Source organism: Dicentrarchus labrax, unplaced genomic scaffold (genome assembly GCF_905237075.1).
Source record: "Dicentrarchus labrax unplaced genomic scaffold, dlabrax2021, whole genome shotgun sequence".
NCBI classification, from domain to species: domain Eukaryota; kingdom Metazoa; phylum Chordata; class Actinopteri; family Moronidae; genus Dicentrarchus; species Dicentrarchus labrax.
Window position 1 is genome coordinate 1,891,926 of NW_026136715.1, and position 16,397 is coordinate 1,908,322.

Here is a 16,397-nt window from a genome sequence, read left to right on the forward strand (position 1 = left end):
AATTGATTCACACATAATTTCTCTGCTTTCAGTCAAACCAGGAACTTAATCAGCAAACTTCTCCGCAATGAGGCCAAAGTGTGTTGGTTTTAGTTCGGAGTGAAACATCCTGACAGTAACAGACGATCTCTGCTGTGAGGAGGTCTGTGTCTCCTTCGTTGGTGGAATAAGTTGTCCTGAGAGCAGCGCCCTCTGGTGGAGGAGGACGGAAACAGAGTGAACATCTGGAATAAACTGTTTACACAATTATTGACACGATTAATCGATTCACACACAAATAAATAAATAATTACTAAAATAGTTTTCTGTTGATCGATTGATGATTTGAGCCAAAACATCACAAAACTATTGTTTGTTGAAACATTAAACATTTTAAGTCACGCAAACTAAATGTTTTATTAACATTAACTACGTTTTAAATATATATAATATATTAATATATGAGCATTATATTACAATTGTAATATAAGTTTAATATATCAACATTAAAGTGTGTTTATAAATATAAAAATAAGATGTGTAAAATATTAACTGCAGTATTTAACAGAGTGTAGTTAATCAATAAACTTATATTGCTGACAACTGGATCTGTGTGTGTGTGTGTGTGTGTGTGTGTGTGTGTGTGTGTGTGTGTCTGTGTGTGTGTGTGTGTGTGTGTGTGTCTGTGTGTGTGTTTTTGTGTGTGTGTTTTTTTTTTGTGTGTGTGTTTGGGGTGTGTGTGTGTGTGTGTGTGTTGAGTGTGTGTGTGTCTCTTTGTGTGTGTGTGTGTGTGTGTGTGTTCTTTTGTGTTGTGTGTGTGTGTGGTGTGTGTGGTGTGTGTGTGTTTTGGTGTGTGTGGTGTGTGTGTTTTGTGTGTGTGTGTGTGTGTGTCTCTGAGTGTGTGTGTGTCTCTCTCTCTCTCTGTGTGTGTGTGTCTGTGTGTGTGTGTGTGTGTGTAATGAGAACATCTTCTGCATTTTAATTTCATTTTTATTTTATTTTTAAAAACCTTTACAGAATATTAAACACACACAAACAACAAACGTCTTTCTGACATATTATTTACATCAGTTTGTGACCTGAGGCGGCGACAGGAAGAACAACAGATGAGGAAGATGATGAAGATGAAAGAGAAAAGAAACATCACCTCTAAAGTAACAACATGTGTTGTTATTAAAGTTCACTCTACAGTTTGTGCATTCATTACAAACTGATACAGGATTAATTAATAAACACATTCATTTACACAATTAGGACGATCGTCATCCCTTCTCATTATTTCTGTTAAAATATAAAATAAAGTATTTGGCCTCTTTTAAATGGCACCAGACGACTGACTCAACATCACTTTTGGGCCTTAACTGACCCTTCCTAAGCCCCGCCCCTTTTGGCTCCGTCCTCCAATAACAGTTGAGCAAACAACAGCTACCAGATGTTCTAGCAAGCCGACAATTAATGTAGATTAGCTAGTTAGTTAGCCGATCACAGAGCGGACAGGAAGGACTGGACGATCGCACAGACACTGAGGAGGATCAGGAGGGGCGTGGCCTGACTCAGAGGGGCGGAGCTCTTTAGTTGTACCTCCACGGGCAGGTGGTTGCTCAACTCCAGCACCTGGCAGGCAGAAGCAGCAGAGCACAGAGTCAAACAAAAAGCACATTTCCATCCGCTTGTTTCGATGTAAATTCTGAATTTAATTTAACCTCCGGGGCTGCAGTTCCTCTAACGGCCACTAGAGGCTGGCTCCAGCAGTGAGTCAGCCTCCATAAGGCCTCATATTAAAATGTCCAACTTTAAAGCAGAAATAAAACGTGTTTACAGCCTAACGTTACTGCCGGACACACTGGACCTTTAACTACAGTTTCTGTGTTTGACTTTGAGAAGCTGGATAAGTCACTGCTGGCTGATTGGTGGGAATGTCTGATGAAGGAAATTCGAGGATCACACGAACGTCTGTACAATGTTTTACAATCACAGATCATCCGACAGTCGTTGAGATAAAGTCAGACATTATTATTCATACAGCAGCTAAAATGGACACAAACATACCCTCTTCTTGGGAAGTTTGAACTCTCTGCCAAAGTTGAACACTTGTGCAGAATACGGACTGATCGCCTTCAGGAAGCCCTCCCCGTGTACCACAATCCTAACACACACAGAATATACGGACACAGTGTGAAAAACATTCAACAACATCAAACACTTTCTTTGTTTCCTCCCATCATTCCCTCACATTTCACACACTCACCTGTCATAAGCACAGGTGGTCAAGTCAGGGACGGTGGTGTCCACTTTGTCCCTGATCAGCCAGTGGAAAGTCGTATTGGAGAACAGTCGGATGTTTTTCCTGTTGGCTCGGTTCACGTAGGCACAGCCGGCGTGGAAATCTCCCAGAAACATCACGTTCTACACACACACAAACACACATCAGTAACACATTTTCATGCTAACAGACTGAGGCTGAAGCTAACATATAGCTTATTATAAATCCATTAGCATAAACAAGATGAACATTTGCTTCATATTCAGTCTGAAACACTTCCACCGGACCTCCCTTCCTTCCAATGACATCCGACTTCCTCACCGTGTTGTTCCATTTCTGGCTGACTTCCTCAAAGACGTCGTAGAGCCGGTCGATCTCCTGGACGGCCTGTTGGGGTTCACTGTGCAGGGGAACCAGAATAAACGACTTGATTGCTGCAGGACAGAAAGGGGAGAGGACAAACAGGAAGGAGAGACGGAGGAAGGGTAAAGGGTCAGTCCACTCGTCCTGATGTCAATGAGCTTGTTTAGGCGCGTTCTGCGTCCACTGACCAGTTTTATTGCTTTTGAAATGGACGGCGAACGGCTCTCTGACGAAGGACTGCTGCTTCTGGTACTGATGCTGACCCATCACGTTCACCGTCTCGTTCCTGATCGGAGGAGGTTCAGAGGGAGAAGTCATATTTGGAAGCAGCAGAGGAATGAGAATCCAAAGTGGAAGAATTTTACTTGATCTACTGACTCAGGTCTGGACAAACTGGAAGGATTGGACAATTCTTGACAAAAATATATGATCAACTTTCATTGATTGTCTTAGTTCTGTAATCCAGTCTTCATTGCCAGAGTCCAGACCTTTGAATCCACCCACAAGTTGACTGATTCTGGTCTGGTATCACGATATAAAGCGTATCAGTGTCAACACATTCCCACTAATTAAATACTGCCACTTGGTCAGTGGTCCTCCACCCTCTAGCATTATTTATGTACCAAGCCCCCCAGGAAGAGCGCAGGGCTTCTAAGCCAATTTGACACAGTGACCCAACCGTGTAATTACAGTAATGGCACACTGTTTACTGAGCTAATAGTCATTTACAAGCTGAATACAGAGCTAGAGTTAGAGGTGCCCCCTGCTGGCCATTAGAAAGAACTTTCACCTGACTTTGGCGGCGCTAACGGGACACTAACAGCGTCATCCTTTGAGGCGGAGGGCCACAGACCAAGTGGCAGTGAGACCGGGTTGTCAGAGTCTTCAAATGACGTTATATTGAGGCAGATATGTTGGTAAGTGATTGGTTGGAGACAATGAAGGCTGATATCAGTCAATAATCCCCCTGGACGAGCAGAATTTGGATCCCAGCACTGTATTCTTACCTGTAGATGAAAACATACTGCTCCATGTCTTTGGGGGAGTTTCCCAGACTCTTACTGGACACTGACTGGTATTTGTAGTGCTCATACCTCAACACAACACACAAACAAAGAGAAACTTTGATTACTCAAACACAGCAGTAAGACAGCAGTCGGTACAGCAAACAGACAAGGATTTTACCTTTACCTGTCCAGGTGATTATCATTGAGGATAAGGCTCTCAGCCTGTTCACACCATCAACACATATAAAGATGGACGACATGACGGCTCTCCAAAAGTGAAGCCAAAACACGCCGACTGACTGCAGTACAGGTTTCTTGTTTCTTATCACTGATGTTTGTTCAGAAGTTCATTTTTATTATGAGTTGGGTTTTAATTAGTTATTTGAAGATATAAAAAAGGGGGTTTTACGTCATAATTGACTGGAGAGGATCAGATCATTACTACACAGTCTCCGAATGGTGAAAGATGGCAGCAGCTGTATCCAGATATTTTGGCTTCATTTTTGTAGAGCGGGAGGAAGTGGAGACGTCCATCTTTCATATGTTGATGATTCACAGTTAAAGCTGGAGGTTTACTAGTTGTGATTAATGCTCTTTAATTTCACTTTCCCCACCCAGATTTATCCTGACAGTTCAGGATCGAAAACATTAACAAACACTTTCAGATGGTGGCAAAAATTTCGAACGAAAGGCCAATCCACAACAAAAGTTGACAGTTTTATGCAAAAACTGGGCCTGAGTCTCAGTCCCAGGTCGTCAAATACCGATACTTTGGGTTATGGTAAATGGAAAACAACACAACTCCCAAATACAGAAAACCCAAAGTCTGTATTTCATGACCTGGGGATTTCTCCAGAATGACTGAGTCCACCTTTAAAGGTCAAGTGTGAAGGATTTAGTGGCATCTAATGGTGCATATTGCACCCTACCCTTCCAGCCTACGGTGAAACTACGGTGGCCGGGAACCTGGCTAAAAACACAAACAGCCCTATATCTAGAAGCAGTGTTTGGTTTGTCTGTTCTGGGCTACTTTAAAAACATGGCGGACCCCATGAAAGGCGACCCGTGCCGTATATTCAGGTGATTATACACTAAATGTTACACACTGGACCTTTAAGTTTGATGATTTACACTTAAAACATATATAATACAAAATACAAAAATAAAACCAGTGGAGTAAACTATCTTACTGTATATAAACTATTTGAAACAAGCTCCAACAGTAATGTGCTGCTCTAACATTGAGGCTTCAGTACTAATAATCTAATAATGTCGCATAGAATCAGATATCAGTCACATTTTACTGCACTACATGTACTTTTACTATTACTTTAGTAATATATATAATATTTCTTTTACTTTAAATGCATAACTTTAACTTGTAATGGAGTATTTTTACATTGCTGTACTTTTACTTAAAGGGTCTGAGTACCACCAGCCCATACTAGCCTTTGCAATGACCAGCGAGTAGGATCTAGTGGTGAAGTTACAGATAGTAACAGTGTGTAGAAGAAAGTGCAAAACTCGCAGAAAAAAAGCCCAATTTAGAGTCAGTGTTTAGTTTGTCTATTTTGAGCTACTGTAGAAACATGGCGGACTCCGCCAGAAGAGGACCCACTCCCTCTGTAGATAAAAAGGTCTCATTCTAAGGTAACAAACACACAATGATTCTTATTTTCTGATTGTACACTAATGAAAACATACCTATGAATATTAAATTACATTTAAGTCAATAGATCCTCCTAAATGTGACACACTGGACCTTTAAAGTAACCTGATTGACAAAAGTTTCCCGTATATCCACACATGCACACCAACCTAAATTTAGATGGTTAATAATATAATCAAATGGCAGCAATCATGCTTTTAATACCATGTGAATCAGTGGTTTATACCCTCAGAATGGTCCCACGGACGCCAACAGACATGCATTTGTAAGACGAGTGCTCGTAAGTTAGCATAACCAGCTAGCTGGAGACTGTAAATTAGTTCTTCACAAACAAACAGAAACAAAATGAGCAAAAACAAATGTTCCCTGTTAGACGTCACCAGAAAGAAAAGCAGCTAACTGCTGAGCAAAGCAAAGCCTTGTTCCAGTAATAACACTGGGGTTAAATTAGGCCATTTAGGGTATGAAAATGGCGTTATATACACCACCATCATTAAATGGAGTGACTCAGATCTTCAAACAGGAGTAAATGTCACTCTACTAGAAAACTGTTTTGAAATTTATACCTCAGTAAAAGTACATAAATGTAGTTCAGTAAGAGTAAAAGTGACTTATCCTCAATATCTACAGTATTTATAACCGCTTGTATTACACCTCTTCTCAAAACTGCTCACCTTTAATCCACAAACGCCAAAGAAATCTATCAAAACTGCATTCACCAATTTGTTGCTGTCAACTCTGATCTAATTTTTCACTTTAATTGAGCTTCTGACTTTCCTCGATGTGGCGTCCCACAAGGCTTAGTACTTGGTCTACTGGTTTTCTATGCGTACATGCAGCATCTACGTCAATTTTCAAGAAATAAGACACACATTTTTAACATTTTGCTGACCACACTCAAATCTATGTTTCTACTGCAGCCAGTGATCCACCCAGCTTTGTGATATGCACGCAAGACACAAGATGTCTTGCTTTATAGAATATAATTGAGGTTAGGTTAGCAGTTTCCCCACATTCTTTATGCTAAGCTTGGCTAGCCCTATTCCATGTCTCTGTACTAGATACACAGAGCTGTTACTTTAACCTTAAAATAGACCATAAATAATATTACAAGGATTAAAGTTTAGGTTAAGATAAGTCACATAAACTCTTAAAAGTTAATGTTGTCTAACATTTTAACAAATTGATTGATAAACCTGTTGAAATTGAGTCTATTGCGACCGTTGCAGAGTTACTGTAACAGTGACTATCCCAAATACAGTGTCACCTGATCACAGGCATTCCGATTAGTAAAGAGAGTAAATGAAGGTGATTGGGATCATTAATGATGATTAGATGATGTTCACTGTACCTGTCAGAATTCCTGTTGGAGGCAGACAGCAGACACATACAGGTAATGATCACCACATTGTATTAATACACATGATGCGGTTAGTATTACTGTCTGAGTACATTCATCGAAAGAGAGTTACAGTTGATGTTGTATCTAAAATCCCTTTTTTAATAGTTTGTTAATTGTTGAATAAAGAAAACACTCATAAATATTTTGTGCTGTGATTTATTCTGCAATGAGCCCCATCTTGCCTTCAGTTTAAAAACATCTAAACAAAATGATTCACTCTGTTGTGGCTTATTGAAATCAATCAAAATCAAATGTATAAATATCAGCTACAAGCATGATACTGATAGAACAATACAAGTTCGGACAGATGTGAGCATGGTTTTGTTTTACAGACTCATTGATGCAGATTATTGAAAAGTCTGCTAATAACCTGATTATTAACTATCAGCAAAGAACACAAAGGTTGTAAAATAAAGGAGTCAGTGAACACAGTGTGACCTGCTCCAGTAGTTTTCACTGTACCTGTTGAGAGAAGCCAGCAAACGTTGGATGGCTTTACCATCAGAATCCTTCACCCCCTGCAGGAGGGAGATATCACAGCGAGACAAGATCTGCACAGACAGACAGATTTTAGGCATTAGTTTGAGCACATAAACAACATTTAATTCCTTTTATTGTCTGTCTGAAAACCACTTTATTGACTACAGCTTATTTCACAGTGTATTAATGTTTAAAGTCCCTCCTGTCAGAAATCAGTTGTTCTTCCTGTTCCTGCAATGTGATGTTTGAATGATGTCTGTGCAGAGTTTGAGGATTTTTTAAAGGATTTTAATGTGGAAGTTATTTACTTTTAGTTAGTTAGTTTAGTTAGTTACTTTTTTTTGTTGAAAAAACATATTAGACACACATTATTGTTCCAGTCATACTTGGATATATACACACTACCAGTCAAAAGTTTGGACACACCTTCTCATTTAATGGTTTTTCTTTATTTTCATGACTATTTCCATTGTAGATTCTCACTGAAGGCATCAAAACTATGAATGAAGACATATGGAATTATGTAGTAAACAAAAAAGTGTGAAATAACTCTAAATATGTTTCATATTTTAGATTCTTCAAAGTAGCCACCCTTTGCTTCGTTGACAGCGCTGCAAACCCTTGGCCTTCTCTCAATGAGCTTCATGATGTAATCACCTGAAATGGTTTTCACTTCACAGGTGTGCCTTGTCAGGGTTCATTTGTGGAATTTCTTGCCTTCTTAATGGGGTTGGGACCATCAGTTGTGCAGAAGTCAGGTTGGTACACAGCTGACAGCCCTATTTGACAACTGTAAGAATTCATATTATGGAAAGAACCAATCAGCTAAGTAAAGAGAAACGACAGTCCATCATTACTTTAAGAACTGAAGGTCAGTCAGTCCGGAAAATTGCAAAAACTTTGAATGTGTCCCCAAGTGCAGTAGCAAAAACCATCAAGCGCTACGACGACACTGGCTCACATGAGGACCCCCCGGAGGAAGACGGCCTCTGCTGCTGAGGATAAGTTAATCCGAGTCACCAGCCTCAGAAATCGCAAGTTAACAGCACCTCAGATTAGAGCCCAGATGAATGCCACACAGAGTTCTAGTAGCAGACACATCTCTACATCAACTGTTCAGAGGAGACGTATCAGGCCTTTATGGTCAAATAGCTGCTAAAAAACCACTACTAAGGAAAAGCAACAAGCAGAAGAGATTTGTTTGGGCCAAGAAACACAGGGAAGGGACATTAGACCAGTGGAAATCTGTGCTTTGGTCTGATGAGTCCAAATTTGAGATCTTTGGTTCCACCCGCCATGTCTTTGTGCGACGCAGAAAAGGTGAACGGATGGTCTCTACATGCATGGTTCCCACCGTGAAGCATGGAGGAGGAGGTGTGATGGTGTGGGGGTGCTTTGCTGGTGACACTGTTGGGGATTTATTCAGAATTGAAGGCACACTCAACCAGCATGGCTACCACAGCATCCTGCAGCATCATGCCATCCCATCCGGTTTGCATTTAGTTGGACCATCATTTATTTTTCAACAGGACAATGACCCCAAACACACCTCCAGGCTGTGTAAGGGCTATTTGACCAAGAAGGAGAGTGATGGAGTGCTGCGCCAGATGATCTGGCCTCCAAAGTCACCTGGCCTAAACCCAATCGAGATGGTTTGGGATGAGATGGACCGCAGAGTGAAGGCAAAGGGGCCAACAAGTGCTCAGCATCCCTAGGAAGTCCTTCAAGACTGTTGGAAAACCATTTCAGGTGACTACCTCATGAAGCTCATCGAGAGAATGCCAGGAGTTTGCAAAGCAGTAATCAAAGCAAAGGGTGGCTATTTTGAAGAATCTAAAATATAAAACATGTTTTGAGTTATTTCCCACTTTTTTGTTTACTACATAATTCCATATGTATTCATTCATAGTTTCGATGTCTTCAGTGAGAATCTTCAATGTAAATAGTCATGAAAATAAAGAAAAAAACATTAAATGAGAAGGTGTGTCCAAACTTTTGACTGGTAATCTCTGGAGGGGATCTTTAGGATTAATGGACATGCAGGTTTTGAATGTAAATAAATTAAAATTGAGGTTCAAAGTTCATTCTTGGAAACAGCAACAGCAAACGTGTTATTCTTACAGAAAAAAAACTGTGGTTGGCAGAACTATTACACTAAAAGGATATAAATATTAACAGTAATGTTGAGTTATAATCTATATTTTACCATATAAATACAAGTTTTTACCATCAAAAGACACATATGAACACTATGACTAATTAGTAGTATTAGTTGACAATATAAAACTATCTACTTTATTCTGTATAAATTCCTTCCTATAAATAAAGGTTTTGCCATTAGATATCACAGTGTCTTACTCACACAGAAACTTTAACCTATTTTGAGATTACAGTCTTTTGCTGTCATGGTTTGACAGTTTTCACATTGTACCCTGCAAACAGGTATGATTTTATTCTGCCAGCGATTTTAGTTCCCAGCGAGTTTTGCAACAGTTTTCACTTTCTCCCACAGTTTCATTGCAAAATGTCTATAAACATTGCAACATGCACTTTTTTAGAAAAGCTGCCATACACAGACATTTTAGGGCAACAATCTTTTATTTATTAATTATTATAAGATACTAAGTAATTATTTTGAGAATTATAGTTAGTCATTATAGTTATTTACAGAATCCTTTTTTTAGTCACATTGGCAGAAATTGACTTTCATAGAGAAAATACATTGAAACATGTGAAACAGAAGCTAGATAGAGAGGGGAGCTTTGAGGACCCTCAATACCCCAATAACTATTAACCTGTGTGTGTGTGTGTGTGTGTGTGTGTGTGTGTCCTACCTTCGTCAGAGTGTGTCTCACTCTGTAGTTCGATGCTTTCGTGGGGTTGAAGTTCGGCACATTGTAGGCGCAGATCTTGAATCCTGAAGCTGCTCCGATGAAGAGGGAGAGGAAAGAGAAGAGGAGGAAGACGAGAGGAAGAGGAGGAGGGCGCCACCTCATGGTTGGACTGAGGAGACAACAAACAGTAACAGTTATAAGCTCCGTCTGTGTTGATTTATTGATCAGTGAACTGCAGTCCTCCAGCTGAACCCGTACGGTCTCTTCTTTTGCTTAATCTGTTTTGTTCTTTTAAAGTTTCACTGAACGTTGGGGCAACGCCCAGCAGGGATTAACACCACACCCACAGGTAACAGGTGTGTCAACAGTCAGTGACTGTCGGCTTTTAAAGGAGCAACACGCTGCAATTTAAAGGATAATTTAGTTATTCAATCATTTAAAAACAAATCTCAGTCACACCAAAACCATCTATTTCTGACTTCCTGTCTGCGGCTTTCAGCTCGGAGCCTCCAAGAACCACATTCAAGTCCAAGTCCACATTTGGTGCTCAAGTATTTGTACTATTTGTAGCTGGACGGTGTATGTGGGATTGAGTTGAACTACATGTGTGTGTGTGTGTGTGTGTGTGTGTGTGTGTGTGTGTGTTCATGGTGATGAAGGAACACGTCACCCAGAGCAACAGTGTGGCTCATTTAATAGATTTTGGACAACAATGGATGAATGAATGAAATAAACCCTGCAGGCTGAATGTCTCCACCCACCAGTTATAACAGTTTAAATACGTCTGTCTAGACTCATAATATATTGAGTGAAGTGTAAATATAAGTTATCACTGTATCGATGGTACATATGTATGATTCCATTGAATATACATTACACACTCTGTAAAGATGGACTCTTATAGGCCGCTGGTTCTCAACCTTTTTCTATCATTTAACAAACTGACTCAGTGACAAACAGTGAACTCAGTAACTGATGAGCAACCCGAAAACATAAAGCCTCCGACCTCAGCTGTCACCTGCACAGAGGCATAAAATCACAGATCATCACTTTCAGCCTAAATATCTTCTTCAGGGAGGATGAGAAGCAACAGGGCTGATTGTAAATGTGACCTTTAGTTCAAGAAACACGGGAGAGATAACTGACAGGGTTTGGTTTACAGCCATAAAGTGGTGCACAAACACCACCGGGGACACCTTCTAGGCTGCTTTGTGTGTGTGTGTGTAGATATTTACCTGCGCTGTGTGACAGTATGTGAGTCAACAGAAACACAATGTTGTGTTCACTCGCAGTCTTTATAAGAGCTGTTTTATGTTTGACTCCAGGAACTGAAGTCTCCTCTGAAACAGGTCAAATGAGTCAATAAGTAGAAATGATTAATTGAGTGTATTAACTGTACGAGGGAGGAGTCATTCAGACTGTATATTCGAAAACAAGAACCGCTTTGTGTGTTTTCAGTATATTAAAGTATAACAACGACGTATTTCACAGCAATAAAGAAAACTATTATATGGCGGCGCGGTCAATAGGCTCGACAAGGCAATGAAGTTATATTTATAATTATAGTTCGCAGTCTCTTCATGCTACACATAGAAACATATACACACAGTTATTTATATACATATACACTCAGGAAACAATTCTGCAGTAGACTTTTTGAATTTCTGTCTGGGTGAATGTAAAAAGAAACCTGAATACAGAATCCACCTTTAATCCGACTGGAGTTTATTACACTGATGGTCTGAAAAAAGAAGCTTCCTCTCTTTTATTTGCACAAAAACAGGAGGAGGTGGAAACAGCTGCCAGTCAAGCAAAAAAAAATCCCAAAAGCAAACAGCAAGTTGACTCCAGTGAAAAGTCAGAGAACAGATTTTATTCCAGATATCAGCTATAAACTGTAACACATTAGACGGTATTCACTCATATTCATCAAATCTAATAGAATAAACTTTATTGTCACAGGTTTTGATAGGAACCACAGAGAAAAGGCCCTGCCGCAGTCGGGATTCGAACCCAGTCAGACTTTAACCGTGCTAACCACAGAGCCTCCACACTGACCTGTCAGTTTTTTTCCACTCAGACATGCCACATTGTGACATTAAAACCGCGGTGAGTCAGCGACCCTTCACGCCGCAGTGTGACACCCCGAGCTGGTTCACAAACAGGTGAGTAGGTGGAGAAATACCTGGAGACAGTGAACTGATTTAATCCGTCCTCAGAAACTGGTAAACGCCACAGAACCACAGGACTGTAGGTATGTGTAACTCCATCTGCAGGAGAGGATCACAACCAACAATCACAGCAGCAGATATTAACTTTCTCTCTGCTGTAACTGTCGGTGAACTTGAAGAGATTTCTCTCCAAAGTCAAAGAGAGTGAATGCGGACAGGTTGAACTGGTCTGATGAAGGCCTGCGAGCGTGTTCAGACCTGAAGCACTGAGACTGACGGAGAGAGAGAAACAATCTGAGCCTGGCAGAAACCTTCAGTCTATAGCTTGTTACTGTGTGAGTGGATAGTGTTGATTTCAGCCAACAATGAATGATGTAACGGTACAAAGCTAACGATAGCTTTCTGCTAGTGGAGAGTGATGTGAGGCAGGGGCATCCAGCTAGCTATCTGTAGCTAAGCTAAGCTGGGGTTGTCTGTCTGTCTGTGTCTTGGCGTTGCATTGTGGGTCTGGTGTCGGTTGCTTCGTGGTGTTGGCTACCGGTCCAAATAAAATATAGGAACATTGCAGATAGTAACATTATATTATTATTACTCAAAATACTTCTTCCACTGATGCTTTCATGCCAATTAATGACAGATATTTAAATTTTAGTTTACTCACTACATCACTTACCCTGCAACATAATAATAAATAAATCCAGTTTTGTTCTGAATTGTAGTTGTAATGGAGTATTTCTATAGCGTGGTATTAGTACTTTTACTGAACTAAAGACTGAATATATCACTGTAATCCAATAAGACATTTTAACTCAAAAATAGTTGAAACAGATTACATAGAAAACTTTAAGTAACACAAACTCAATTTTTAAGTTCAAAAAGATGTTTCCTGATACATACACTGGTTAAGCAGTTTTTACTGGGTGGTTTGTCAATGCCACTTAAAATAACTAAAGTTACTTGATGAAGAATATATTTTGAACTTGCAAAACAACTTTCTATGTAAAATCACTTTCAACATCTTTTTTTCAGTTAAATTACCGTATCTGGTTTTACAGTGTTCCTCCATCCTTGGTGATCTATAAACCACATAATCAATGGATTGGATATCAGGAGAGTGACAGAACTGAAGCTTGTAATCGACCTGCACACGTCCATCAAACACGCCACTGCGGCGCCACGGGACAGACATTCCTTCAGACTGCAGTAAAGGTCTGTGTGTCAACGGTCGCTGCCCATAAAGAAAATGAGCGACTTGCTAAAGGCAGGTTAGTTGAAACACACACACACAGACACACACACACACACACACACACACAGACACACACACACATACACACACACACACACACAGACACGCACAGACACGCACAGACACACACACACACACACACACACACAGTTGTGTTGCTCCAGGCCTCTCAGCCCCTCCCTGGCCTGGAGCTGGTGGGACCAGTAGAGCGACTCCTGTTCAAACACTGCCTTCACACAGCTGATTTCACACACACACACACACACACACACACACACACACACACACACACACAGAAACACATTTACTAGATTACTTCAAATGAACCACGAACGTGTGAGTCTGCAGGAGGAGCTGTGAACGCACAACAACACAATCACTTCCTGTTGATGAAGCTCTTAAAGTTAGGGTTTTAGGTCAAAGAGTCGAGAGTCGTCTCAGTTTGTTGTTTCAGATTTTAAACCGCTGTGACGTAACACAGGAAATATAACATTACTATCTCTGCTCAGTAACACAGTGAACTTCCAGGAATACAGGGTACCTGTACCTGTACCTGGAATATAATATAGTCTCTGTCTGACCACCAATATGTGACCAATCAGGAGACTGGTGGCCAAGCGCTGTTTATAACATCTAATTTAAGTTATTCAGACACTAAAACTATGAAAACTCAAGAATGTGAGAACTTTCTTTCCCGTTTACAGGATCATTTTAAGGACACAGTGTTTAGGGATTAGTGGTAGTAGTCTCATTATTCTGGTAACGAAAGAATAAAGATGTCTGATCACTGAATCCTCTCTAAAGTGGGAGGAAGATGATGATCCTGTACCACAACAACAACAACAACAACAACAACAACAACGAGTCCATCAGCAGTGTCAGTCAGAGGAAACAGGAACAGGAAGTGGGACTTTTACACAACTCATGACTTTATACCTTCAGCCTCGAGACGTTTCTGCTGACTTAATACAAACTGTGGGGAAATACTTTAACTCTGTTTGTGTACATGAAGGCGACCCCGCCTTCCTTCGCAGTGATGAGTTTGTGTTAATCAGACACAAACACACAACGGTTTCTGAACAAACAACAACAAACAATGGAGGACGGTTTGGAAGAGAAGCTAATAGTGTTTGTTGCTGCTGCTGTTTGAACTCTGATCTCAACATCAACTCAACATAAATAAGATTCTGTGATAATGTTCACGTTTACTTCTGTTTAAATATTGTACAAAATGTTCAAATCTAAAGGAAGATATTCTGTACGATGAATTACAACCACTCGTTTAGGGTTAGGTTACCTCTTTTAGGTAAAAACTAAGTATATAATGAGCCTGAAGAGCTCCGGATACATCTTGTGTACTTCTTTTCATCTTCTTGTTTATTTTCAACAGTAATTTCACTCATATTTCTTTAATCCTCATTCTCTTATTATTTAGTTACTCGTCACAAAGTGCCCATTAACTTAGTTTTTTATCCATTGTGGCGGGGTACGCCACTCTGTGTGCAACAGTTCCCCTATCCAATGAAAGAGACTCTCTCACTAACTGAATGATCCACCACAACTTCCTTGTTTCAGTCACCAATTAACACGGAGACGTTAGTTAATCCTAAACACCGGCTGACTTCAGACATCAAAAATAAGATATGGATATTTAAACATAAAGCCAACATTAAACATTAGCCTGTTACCAGAACCATCTGGTCGTCATTGGAAACAGTTTGGAAAAGGGGAAACGTTTGATTGGATGAACCATCTCTCACCGTCTATCAACATCAACCAATCAGATCAAAGAACCAAATAACTGAAGCCTCCACAGTTCTGGTATCACTGATGCTAACAGCAGCTACGCTAACCTCTTTAGCAGCCGCCATTGTTGTTGTTTTTGACCTGTAGCGTTAAACTACGTCTGTAACTGCTGTAACTGTCCACAGGGGGCGCCGGAATCAACACTAAAGCTCTTTGTAGCTGCTTTCCTTTAATATGTCTTAATAAATCTACTGGTCGGATTTAAGAAGCAACAGTTAATCGATTAATCCAGAAAATAGTCGATAGATTAACTGATGATGTCGTTAGTTGCAAAAACACCAAATATATCGACTGAATTTAGAGGAAATTTTACAAAATACTAAATTTACTAAATACGTCTAATGTTGGAAACATCAACATGTGAATTTAGGAATAAAAGAGTAAATTATTAAGAGTTAAAGGTGAATAAAGCCGTGAAAACAACACACAAACACACCTTATTCTGGGTCACACGCTGTCACACGCTCCACCTTTAGGCTGCACAACAACTTCTTAAAACTTTTAAAGCTTCTCACACACTTTAACACACACTGAGCACAGACCAGCAGCTGTTACTGGTCCAGTCCCAGTTCAGGCCCAGGTCAGGCTGCTGGTTCTCTTACCTGTTCAGGTGAGCGGAGGGTCGACCGTGTGTCACTGCTGCTGAAACTCAGCAGGGTGGAGACTCTTAACCTGCTGCTGCTTTAACACCTTCCTGACTGTTTGTCAGGTTGGCCACGCCCCCCAAATACTGATGCATTCAAGGCCTGTGGGGGAAAACAAACAGAATGGAGGAGTGAGGAGGAATTTCCTTTTATTTTGAAATTTTGAAGACACCAAGTGGGAACCAGGCATCAATACAAAAGAAATATATAATCTTTTATATAATCTAATATCACATAAGTCTGCTTTTGTATTGTATTGGTAGAAGTGGAAGAACAGAATGAGTCTGGTTAATCAACATTTTCCCTTGTTTGAACATGAACAACAAAAAAGATTTCATAATCATATGCAAAAGTTATATTTGGCCTAATAAGTAAACATGTTCATGTTTTTGGTTCTATTTTACTTTTAAAATGTTTTGTGTTTTACTCTCTGGTTCACTTATTTTAATATTAGATGATATAAACATGACGTGTGTTTTCATGAAATAAAGAACAATTTCAGATTTTGGTTTAATTTGATGCAGAATCAG

General features: G+C 40.0%; 1 protein-coding gene across 7 annotated transcripts; it reads right to left on the reverse strand.

Annotated features, from left to right (window-relative positions):
• Positions 1-955: 955 nt before the first annotated feature.
• LOC127378072 (deoxyribonuclease-1-like 2) lies at positions 956-15,989 on the reverse strand. Of its 7 annotated transcripts, none has more exons than XM_051426617.1 (11): positions 15,826-15,954; positions 11,233-11,337; positions 9,998-10,166; positions 7,146-7,234; positions 6,633-6,644; positions 3,613-3,699; positions 2,794-2,891; positions 2,564-2,676; positions 2,228-2,385; positions 2,029-2,125; positions 956-1,593 (listed from the first exon to the last, which is right to left on the reverse strand). In XM_051426617.1, the coding sequence occupies exons 3-11, from the start codon at positions 10,157-10,159 to the stop codon at positions 1,462-1,464; spliced, it is 948 nt and encodes a 315-aa protein (XP_051282577.1). In that variant the 5' UTR covers positions 10,160-10,166; positions 11,233-11,337; positions 15,826-15,954; the 3' UTR covers positions 956-1,461. The 7 variants fall into 7 exon arrangements, with proteins under 7 accessions (XP_051282577.1, XP_051282572.1, XP_051282575.1 ...); XM_051426612.1 differs by lacking the exons at positions 11,233-11,337; positions 15,826-15,954 and adding exons at positions 12,183-12,267; positions 13,207-13,432; XM_051426615.1 differs by lacking the exon at positions 11,233-11,337 and having other exon boundaries at positions 15,826-15,989.
• Positions 15,990-16,397: the final 408 nt, after the last annotated feature.